This window comes from Dipodomys spectabilis, unplaced genomic scaffold, assembly GCF_019054845.1.
Source record: "Dipodomys spectabilis isolate Male_0828 unplaced genomic scaffold, ASM1905484v1 ptg000380l, whole genome shotgun sequence".
NCBI classification, from domain to species: domain Eukaryota; kingdom Metazoa; phylum Chordata; class Mammalia; order Rodentia; family Heteromyidae; genus Dipodomys; species Dipodomys spectabilis.
Genome location: NW_024871057.1, coordinates 559,863 through 570,697, shown reverse-complemented (window position 1 = coordinate 570,697; position 10,835 = coordinate 559,863). Strand labels below are relative to the sequence as shown.

Genomic DNA, 10,835 nt, shown 5'->3' with positions numbered 1-10,835 from the left:
TCGTGAGTACCACTGCTGCATTTGTTCACCACTTCTGGCTTTTTCATGGTAAATTGGACATAATAGTCTCACGGATTTTCCTAACTGGACTGACTTCAAACTGTGATCCTCAGATCTCAGACTCCTGAGTAGCTAGAGTTACAGGTGTGAGCCACCAGTGCCCAGCTCGCGTTCCCTATTTCTCTAACCTGCGGCTGACGGTGGGAGGCCGCGAAAGGGCGCCATTTACTCAAGCCCTGGAGAAGAGAAGTCTCACAGATCAACACTCCTGGTGACCCCAATATCTTGTGCCCGAGTCCATCTGTCTGCCCCTCTCCCCCTTTGTCCTCTGGGCTCTGTTCACAGGCACAAAGGGAGCCCTGACTCCTGCAGGATTTTAGGTGCATTGAGCAAATCAGGTCCCAGGGACCTTGGCATTGCGCAGGCGGCCATGGGCTTATTGCCAGAAGATCAGGGAGTCCAGGCGGATTCCACGGTAGGGGATGAGGTGATGGAAAGGTGTTTCTGGGAGGTGAGACTGGAAAGATGTGGGTTGATGGGGAGGTGTGCGAAGGATCTGAGATAATAGTGACAAAGGCAGGTTTGTACAAAGCAAAAGAAAAAACAAAACCCCAAAGCACTCCATTGGAAAACCTTGGAGGACAAAGAATCGAGAAGAGTCTTGGGAGTTGGTTAGCTATAGAGAGAAGGAGCACCGAGGTATTGGCCAGGACTGCAGGGTGCCTCAGCTGGGGGGAGGGGGGAGGTGGTGATGGACAGAGCCCAGCAGAGGAGCTGGAGGAGGGACCGGCGGATGCCTATTTGACAAATCGGTTGGAGTGGCCTAGCAAGTCTTAGTGAGTCTCATGTCTGTAATCTCCAGGAAGGAACACTGGGCTGTGATTCAAGCCCAGGTGGAGGAGACTCATCACACAAGCCCAGCACTGGGTGTCACCACTGTGAACTTCTGACCCCAGCACCAGCTGACCTTGGGGACGTCCACCAACAAAAGCCTGGAGAAAGAGAGTCTGAAAGCGGATGTGCCCCCCGCCCCCACCATGTACAGCAGAAACAGATGGCGCGACTCCTTAGCGACACCTGACCGTGTGGTGTAACTTTTTATTTGAAGCGGATGAGTCATAGCATTGCCCCCAAGTGCCCCTGGGCACCTGGCCACAAGTCTCTCTGGTGTGGACACACCCTTGCTGCTGCCAGCCTGGCCTTTCCGAGGTGCAGTTCCCAGAGAGGGGCAGCAGAGGGCAGCAGAAGCCCGGCTCTCAGGCGCCCCTCCCTCAGGCCTCCTGGCTGGTCTATATATTCAACCTCCACAGAAAGGCAGTGCTCCTGGGGTTGATTCTGTGGACTGCAAGGGTGCTAGCACCCCAGATATTTTCACAGCCAATCTCATCCCTGGCATATACAAGAGTGATTCGGGTTGCTCGCAGGGCCAGGCTCTTATAGGAACAAACACTGCTTAAAGATGGGGTGAACCAGGGATCCATCTCAGCCTGAGAAAGTTCCAGACACTGGGGAAAGACAGAAATGCTTTCACCTGGGCAGTTTCCTGTCTCCAGTGAGCTGGGACTCGACTCACTGGTTCAACCCAGAAGATAGAGCATTGGAAAGGGCCCACAGGCAGCCATGGCTGCGGCTGCTACTGACAGAACGTGGGGGAAAGAGGCCCACCTTCATGGATTCATCACCATTCCCGTGCTCTCCGCCATGCAGTGGACACACTGGGGTGGGCAGAAGGGGGGCATTACTTGTAGGCCCCTCTAAGAAGAGGAACGAAGATAGTAGAGCAAAGTTCCCTCCGGGGAGCAACAAGTCTGCACAAGCGCCAGACATGTTTGTCTATGGAAATGGGCATATACACATGTGTGTGCCATTGGGTAACTGAGAGTGTCCTTGACGTCCACGTGTGCATGCACATGGGTGAGTGTACCCAGAAGTGTGACAGCCGAGGTTGTAACTGAGGAGCTTGAGCAGGAAAACCACCCCTGGAGCACCCACAGGAAGGTCCCTAGGGCAGAGGCTAAGCAGAGCATAGGAAGGCGTTGGCTTGTCCCCTCCCAACACCCAGCTCACAACAGATCAGGAGAGAGCAGAGCGCAGCAGGAGGGGCAGGGGAGGGAGTCTGCAGGTGGAGGGGGCAGGCATTCCTATGCAGGACTGGGTGTCTGGTACGAACACAGATTGGCCACACGTGACTTCACACGTGCTGCTCATAGAGATCCCCACCCAGCCTCCAGCACCGCCCTGAGAACCACGAGGCCTTGGCACGCCTTAGGCACTAAGATCCACCACTACGTGTCTATACACCAGCGTTTGTCCCTTGAAGCTGGGGGCGAGGAGCAGATGGGCGTCGCCGGCGGGCATGTAGCAGAAGGCCCGGGGGGCCTGCACCGCCAGCTCCTGAAAGCGCACGAACTTCTGTCGCCCTTCATCCCACTGGTAGATCTGAGTGAAGGAGAAGTCGCTGCCCAGTGCCAGGTAGCGGCGGCCACCCACCAGGAAGGGCTGCAGGGCCAGCGAGCCCCGGGAAGGGAGGGCCTGCACCTCGGAGAAGCGGGCGCCCTCCCAGCGCAGGATCTTGGAGTCGCCGATGTAGCGGCTGAGACACAGGTAGCTGTCCCGGCCGGCACGAAAGTGTTTTACAGCCTGGGCATCGGGGACCTGGGACACCTCGCCCTGGGCCACAAACTGCTTCTGGGTACGACTCCATTGATAGATGACAGGCGCCTGCGAGCTGCTGGACACGATCAGCCGTGGCTTGCCCTCGCCATCCACGAACTCCAGGTCGGTGTCACGATGCCAGGCATGCAGGGCCTGGTGGGAGTAGAAGCCGTTCTGGTGCCAGCGGTAGAGGCTGGTGGCGCCCGCCTTGGAGCTGTCGGCCACCGCAAAGTACCAATCGCCGTCGATGCGGAAGGCCTCCAGGTCGTTGGGCTTGCGCACGCGCTGTGGGTCGATGTCCTGCAGCTTGGTGAAGCGGGTGGTGTTGGGATCCCAGTGGTAGATGTACGAGCCGCCGAACAGCTGGGCCATCACCACGTACAGCTGGCTGTCCACCACCATGGGCTTGCAGTGCACGGCTGAGGGGGCTGCGGGACAGGGGTGGGCGGCGTCAGGCCCTGCCAGACAGGCCCCCAGCTCCCACCCCATCTTACCCGCTGGAGAAGGTCAGTCTCCCCCAACCATGGGCTGGGAGGCTCTGCTTCAGCACCCCATTCACTGTAACCCCCTCTGCCTAGAGACAGGACTCCCCATTTTTATTTTCTCTTATTATTTATTTGTGTGTGTGTGTGTGTGTGTGTGCGTGTGCAGATGCACACGCACGTGAGTACAGGGACTTGAACTCAGGGCCCGGGCACTTCCTCTTATCTTTTTCTGCTCAAAACTGGCATGCACTTCAGCATACCTCTACCTCAGGCTTTCTGGTGGTTAATTAGAGATGAGAGTCATACAGACTTTTCTGCCCAAACTGGCTTTGAATTTCAATCCTCAGATCTCAGCCTCCTGAGTAGCTAGGATTACAGTCAGGACCCACCAGCACCTGGCACTCTCTCTTTGTCTCTCTCTCTCTCTCTCTCTCTCTCTCTCTCTCTTCCTCTTCCTAGTACTGGGGTTTGAACTCAAGGCCTTGCGCTTGCTAAGCAGCATGTGACACTCAAGCCAACCCCACAGCTGAGCTCCCTGGCCTCACAGCCAGTCCAAACAGGCTAGCATCCAGCATAAAACAGATATCCCTAGATCCTGTTTAACGATTGTGTGGGCTGTCAGATTTGTATTGTGTGTAGCCACTCTGCTCGCTGTAAACATGTATTCCTTCTGCCACGCATGCAGATAAAAGACCTACTAGGTTGCCCATTTCATACAGAAAGAAGCTGAAGTTCAGAGAGACGTAAGGACTCGTCCACGGCTCTCCCGCTGGTAAGTGGCCAGGCGGGGAGAGTAAGAAATCCTAGGCATCCTGAGAGAACACCTCGGTGCTTGTTAGTGGTACAGGAATCCTGTTCTCCCCTTGAGCTTTTACGCTCAAGGCTAGTACTCTATCACTTTGAACCACAGCTCCACTTCTGCTTTTTTAGTGGTTACTTGGAGATAAGAGTCTCAAGGACTGGGGCTGGGAAGGTGGCTCAGTGGTAGAGTGCTTGCCTTGCATGCATGAGGCCTTGGGTTAGATTCCTTAGCACCACATAAACAGAAAAGGCCAGAAGTGGCGCTGTGGGCTCAAGCGGTCTAGTGTTCACCTTGAGCTGAAGAGCTGAGGGACAGCGCCTAGGCCCAGAGTTCAGGTCTGGCAAAAAAAAAAGAGTCTCAAGGACTTTGTTGCCCAGGCTGGTCTTCAACTGTGATCCTCAGATCTCAGCCTCCTGAATAGCTAGGAAAACAGCCATCAGTGGTAGCTCCTCCAATTGCACTCTTGATGTCCCAAGTCACCAAGTGCTAGACCCCAACATTTTTCTTTCTTTTATCTGCCCCCTTTCATGGTCAGCCTCAGACCCACCCAGACTCCCTTCCACTTTCTAAGAGTTTGTTTAAGACTGTGGTTTCTTTTTTTTCCCCTCCCTTAAAGGTTTGATAGAACTTACCAGGGAAACCCTTTGAACTAGAGTTTTCTTGGGGGAAGGTTTTTGTTTTTGCTTTTTTTAAATAGATAAGTTCGTTAATGGGGCAATATAAAGGCTCGGTCGCATCTTGTCTGTGTCTTTTGCATCCTCAGCCTCAGCCTCTCTCCTACCCCATGCTGCTGCCCAAGTCTCCCCTCCAGCATTGCTCTACTACACAGCTGTGTTCCAGTACCGGCCCTCCCACGTGACCCGGCTCACACCTGTGCATGATGTGCTCCAAACTGCAGAGTGGATCAGTTCACATAGACTTCTTTTGTGTGTGTGTATGTGCCCACGTTAGTGTTTGAACTCAGAGCCTGGAGCCTGCTCAGCTTGTTTATTCTACTCTGCTCTACCACTTGAGCCATGCCCTCCGGCTGGCTTTTTACTGGCTATTTTGGAGATAAAGTCTCATCAACTTTTCTGCATAAGCCAGCTTTAAACTGTAGTCCCCTGTCTCTTTGCCTCTTGAGTAGTCAGGATTACAGGCATGAGCTACCAATGCCTGCCTCATATACTCCTCTTAACCTTGTCAAGGTTGGGTTTCCAAGACTCTCTGGCCTCATCTGCCACTCCCCATTTGACTTACACTGCAGTCTTCCGAGCTGCTGACAGTTCACACACACACATGCACTCACACACCAAGCTATTACACACCTTCTGGACTGTGTGTCCAGAATGTTCTTTCCCCTTCCTTCTCCTCCTAACAAAATATCCCTTAAAACCAGGCTCAAACTCAGTAGATCCAAAACTGAGCCTAACAGCCCCTTCTATCCCCTCCTTGTTTCCCTCTGAGTCCTTTCTCTCCCCCATCCTTCAAGAGGAATTGAACCCAGGGCCTTGTGCATGGAAGGCAAGCGCTCTACCACTGAACTACATCCCAGCCCAGGAAGCCCTCCCTGATTACCCAGTGCTTTGTGTTTCCAGCTTCTTCACAGCAAAGTGTGACCAGGCAGAACCTACACCTATATCTCCTTCTTCCTCTAGGAATTGATGGCATTGGACAATGGAGCCTGAGGCCACATCTCTCTGAAGGCCCCACACAGTTGAGAGGAGGCGCCAGTATACCTGGGATTTTATCATAGTCTCGAAGCTGCCGTTCCACGTAGTCCCATTTCAGCACAGTGCAGGTGCTGGCACCGGGCTGAGCCAGAGCCAAATAGAGGTCACTCAAGTAGAGGAAGGGTTCAGCTGACACAGCTGGGAAGGACAGGGTCTGGTAGAGCACGAAATCTGCAGGGACAAGAGGTGTAGTCTGCCAGGGTGGCAGCAGCAGCCTGGCTACTTACTGGATCTGGGTGTGAAGGGGGGCCACACTGCCACTCAGCAGTGCCAGGGGCAACTCCTACCAGTGGTGATGCAGTCGAACTCGCGCAGTGGCAGGTCCTGCACCTTGTGCTCCTGGAAGCGGGGTGGGCTGGCGCAGTAGATGGGAGCCACGGTGGTGTTGGTGTGTGCCAGCCACTCCACCAGCCATTTCACCTTGCAGTCACAGTTGAGCGCGTTGCCCCGCAAGTCCCTGGATGGTAAAGGTGGGGCAGGGGCACAAAGAGGGACATGCCCTCAGCTGCTTGCTTTCAGAAGTAGATCCTGCCAAGGTTGCTACAAGTTGTTCCCATACATCACTGTGCTGAGAACAAGAAGCCCCTGCAGGAATGCAGCCCCACACACAGGTGCGGCGGGGGGGGGGGGGGGCTGAGTCTAGGTGGCTACAGGCCTGGCGCTCCTCCTTGGCTGGATGCCCTTTGCGTATGGTGGTAGAAGTGGGCAGCCCAAGGCTGGCACGAGTGGCTCAGGTCTGTAATCGTAGCTACTCAGAAGGATGAGATCTGAAGATCGTGCTTTGAAGCCAGCCCAGGCAGAAAAGTTCATGAGACTCCCATCTCCAATTAGCCAGCAAGAAGTTGGAAGTGGAGGTGTGACTCAAGTGGTAGAGTACCAGTCTTGAGCAAAACAAGGCAAGCAAGATTGTGAGGCCTGCCCGGTGTTGGTAGAATCCTAGCTACTTAGGAGGCTGAGATCTGAGGCTCATGGTTCAAAGCCAGCCCAGGCAGCAATGTCTGTGAGACTTTTTTCTCCAATTAATCACAAAGTGGAGCTGTGGCTCAAGTCATAGAGTGCTAGCTTAGAGCAAAAAAGCTCACAGGGCAGCACCCAGACCCAGAGTTCAAACCCTAGGACTGGGAAAAAAAAAAAAGTGTGGACAGTCTATATAGCCATATGTCATATTCCTGCTCCTCCAACCCTTCCAGGATCCAGAACATTTATTTTCCTGTATAAATAATGATACGAAAGTATGGCTCTGCAATAGAACTTTAATGTAGACTCAAGTCAAACACACATTTAAAAGCACATTTGTTTTTGTGGCGCTTCTTGCTGCTATCAGGGTTTGGACTCGGAGCCTGGCCCTCGCTCGGCAGCTGCTCTGCCACCTGAGCCACACTGTTATTTTTTTGGAGAGGGTCTTGGGTTTTTCCTTGGACAGTGGCCCTCCTAGAGTAGCTGGGATGGCAGGCATGAGCCATTACACCTGGTTTATTGATTGAGCTAGCACTTTGCTAACTTTAGGCTCAAACTGGCCTCATCCTCCTTCCAAGAAAGCCACCATGGCAGACCAAAAAAAAAAAAATCATGATTTTGAAACACATGCATATCTCAGATACATTTGAAGAGGAATCTCAATTTGGAAAGCTACCACCCACATCTATCATGACTTCCCTTCCCAGAGGCCCTATGATCACAACCTTCCCCCTTCCCCCCACTGTGGTAACCCATGCCCCTCCCTCCCGGGATGTGCTGTCTGTGACATCATTGGAAGAGGCAGGACTCGGGCCTTACAAGTCACTCAGAATGTCCAGGGGCCGAAAGATGTCTCTGGGTAGCGTCTGCAGGTTGTTGTTGGCCAATGAGCTGCAAGAGAGACCCCAAGGTCACCGGAAGACCATGTCCAAGGCCAAAGGCCAGAGGACAGGTGGGGCTTTGAGCCAGTGAATATGTAGGAATCGGGTACTCACAGGTGTGTGAGGGACTTGAGCCCTCTGAATGTAAACTTGGACAGTGCCCAGATGTCATTGTTCTCAATGAAGCTAGAGAAAAGGAAGTGTCTCAGTTTCCCCATGAGATTCCAGACCCCTAAACAGAGATTTCCCTACACCCCAAGCCTGACCCTTGAGCCCCCAGTGACACGGCATTGGGTAGGATATCACAGGCATGCATCAAATGACCCTTAGTTATGCCTTGAAGCCAGAAAATTCAAGGGCTCCCCTGTTTTACCACCTTCCCCAGCCTTCTCACTCCACCTCCCCTCAGCCCACCCAGGCCTGAGTTTCCTCCTCCCTCCTCCCTCCTCCCTTTTCCCTTCGCTCCCTTCCCCATTGCCTCCTTCCCTCCACACACAGGTACTGCAGGTGGGACAGTCCTGTAAAGGCATTGTCTCCAATGAGTGTGAACTTGTTGGAGTTGAGTAACCTGGGAAGACAAAGGTGGAATTAGATCTTCCGAGGGTGTGCCTGCTGCCCTAGCCCGCTGCCTCACCCTGGGGCTTCTCCATTACCTGGCATGACTCCCTCTCTCTCCACCTAGCAGAGAGCCCCTGAGCTCCCCGGGCCACAAGGCCACACAAGACCTTGTTCCAATGTCAGGAGCTTCCACCCTCCTTGCTTGTTATAAACCTGCAGTGGGGGTGGGGGGTTGTTGGACAGAGTTCTGCTAAGCTGGCTCTTCCCCATGGCATCTCTGCTCCCTGTTTCTCCAGCCACCCTCACCCTGGTCCACTCCAATCCATCACTGTCAGCTGCCCACAGACGTTTTCCTCTTGTAGCCTCCAAGCCTTTCTTCAATCTTGGGGTCACCTGTCTCTAAGAACTCCCCTCCCCCATACACACCAAGTGTCCACTCTCTGACACTGGCTCACACTATTCCATCCAGTTCCCTTGGGTCTTTGGGAACCGAGTCCAGGCTCCAAATGTCCTGCTCTTGGCTTCTGCGTGCAGACCACCTGCTGCCCAGATGCCAGGCTGCCCCAGCTTTCCTGGCATTGGGAAAGGTGAGCAGCCTCCATCCACCCTCCCTCCCCACCCCAGCACACAGGCCTCCATCCCGCCCCAGCAAGGCCTTCCGTACAAGAACTGCAGCAATGGCAGGTGAGAGAAGGCTCCATCCTGGATCTCGGAGAAGGCTGCATTCACCAGGGTCCTGCGACGGAGATCATAGTCACTGCTGGGGGTGCAGGGTGTCGGCCCTGTGCCAGCACCAAGTACACGGGACAATGGCTTCTGTACACACTAGCCCTGCACCTGTCCTTCCCTTTTCTCCAACTCACTGTCTGCCTTCACCACTCCCCACCCCCCTGCAGCTCCCTGCAGAAGCTCAGTGGCCCCAGGTTCCCCTTCCTTCTAGGCCAAGAGAAGGTTCCATTACCTGCACCATTACCACCATCCACATGCCCCCGTCCCACCCCCCCCCCATCCCCGCTGATGTTGAGGGACGGGGCACTGGGATGAGGGAGGGAGCGGCCACGGCTCTCAAGGTCCTGGCAGCCTTTCTACACCCTCTCCCTCCCCCTGCAGGGAAGGGGAGGGGGGACTGGGGCCAGTTGCTGCAAGTGGGGCTGGTCCAGCTGTGTGCAGAGCAGCTGGCCCCCCACCCCCGTGCCAGGGTACGGTGAGGGCAATCTCCCTTGCCACCCCTCCCCTGCCACCATCCCTCCTCCCGCTTTGCTTTCTGGGCTGGGCGTAACATTGTAGACTCCTTTAAACTTCCTCTGGTGCCAGGCAGGTCTGCAGCCCCCCCTACCCGCCCCCCAGGCCCCACTGTCACCCATGCTGCTGCTGGAGATGATTCATTCTTGGCCTAAACGCTGGCTTTTCTGATAGCTATATGGCTGATGACCTGCAGGACTGCAGAGCTCTCTGCGGGCCCCAGGGCCCTGGGTCCCCCCAGCCCTGAGGGATCCCAGGGGCTGCACCTGCTCCCCATCCCCGAGGGCACAGGGACTCTCCCACCCCCTCCCAGAGCAGCCTTTGCCCGCCTCTCCCTCCCCACAGCGCCAAGGCCAGGCGCACACTCACAGGGAGATGACCTCCGAGGGCAGATTCCTGGGCACTGCCTTGGAATCCACACAGAAGGCGGTGTCCCTGGTGCAGGAGCAGCTGGGCGGGCACGGGGGCGTCTTGGGGGGCCTCTTAGCACTGACAGGCAGCACGAGACAGAACCCCAGCATGGTCAGCGCCAGCAGCCCCCACTCGGCGCCCCGCCTGGCCCGCAGCCCCGCCATGCCGCCTGCGGCTTCTTCCTCCAGCCTCGGGTTCCCTGCGGGCTGTGCCACCCGGGCTGGGGTTGCCACCTCTGGTCTGCCCCCCCCCCCCGCCCCCGCCGCCCTCGGACGCCTCGTGCCCTCTGGCGTCGGCTGCGGGTCCCCTCCCCTGCTCGCTCCCGCGAGCCGGCTCGCGAGCGCCGCGCGCAGAGCCCGGGCCCCGCAGTCCAAGGCTGCCCGGCTGGAGATGCGGACTGCAGCGCGGCGGCGGCGGGGACGGGCCGGCGCGGGGGCGCGCGGAGGCGGAGCGGGCAGGCCCACGCCCACCCGACAGCCATCGGGGGCGGCACCTGGCCGCAGGGCGCCCGGCTCTCTCTCGGGTCCCCAGGGCTCTGAGCCCAGCGCGTGCGTGTGACTACAGACATGGGCGACTGTGCGCACACCGGTCCTCACATGCGGCCCTGGGGGCCGTGCGCCTCTGCGCGCCTGTCTGGGATGTGGGGGGACCCGACGCCTGGCTGAAGCGACACGTGTGTGTGGGTTGACAGGCGAGGTCGCGAGTTCAAGGTTGCTCTTTTCATGAACAGCAAGGGCCTCTGTGAGTATGAACAGAAAAGGGACAGGGGAGGGCGTGGATTCTGGGACTTCCTTACAGCACAGTACAACCCTGCCAGTCCTTCCCAGAACCAATCAAGACCAGATCCAACAATCATAGTTATTCTCACCTGAAAAAACATGTGACTTTTGTTGTATAGTAGCTTTGGAAGAGCTGTTTTAAACAAACATTTAACATTTCTTAGTAAACACCAAAGAAGGGAATTTCACAAATGAGGAAACTGAGGCTTCCAGAACGAGAGAGGTGGCAGGCTTGCTTACTGCCTCTAACAGGTGCTGTGCAGTTGGTGGAGGTAACTCTGGCCCTTCTGAGGGATTCCATGGCAGTGTGGTCCTAGGACCAGAAGTCCAACCTCAAGTTCAGAGATTTCTCT

General features: G+C 55.9%; 1 protein-coding gene across 1 annotated transcript; it reads right to left on the bottom strand.

Moving 5' to 3' along the window:
* Positions 1-2,152: 2,152 nt before the first annotated feature.
* Positions 2,153-9,907, bottom strand: Lgi3 (leucine rich repeat LGI family member 3). Its single transcript, XM_042667216.1, has 8 exons — positions 9,662-9,907; positions 8,715-8,786; positions 7,989-8,060; positions 7,607-7,678; positions 7,431-7,502; positions 5,942-6,111; positions 5,661-5,825; positions 2,153-3,083 (listed from the first exon to the last, which is right to left on the bottom strand). Exons 1-8 carry the CDS (start codon positions 9,865-9,867, stop codon positions 2,266-2,268), a joined length of 1,647 nt encoding a protein of 548 aa, XP_042523150.1. The 5' UTR covers positions 9,868-9,907; the 3' UTR covers positions 2,153-2,265.
* Positions 9,908-10,835: the final 928 nt, after the last annotated feature.

What these genes read in the sequence shown, in the direction of transcription:
- Lgi3 (XM_042667216.1), bottom strand. Translation starts at nt 9,867, where the DNA reads ATGGCGGGGCTGCGGGCCAGGCGGGGCGCCGAGTGGGGGCTGCTGGCG. An exon ending in CCCTCGGAGGTCATCTCCCT is followed by an intron (nt 8,787 to 9,661) that starts GTGAGTGTGCGC and finishes TCTCCGTCGCAG; the next exon opens with GACCCTGGTGAATGCAGCCT. An exon ending in CTGCCATTGCTGCAGTTCTT is followed by an intron (nt 8,061 to 8,714) that starts GTACGGAAGGCC and finishes TTGTCTTCCCAG; the next exon opens with GTTACTCAACTCCAACAAGT.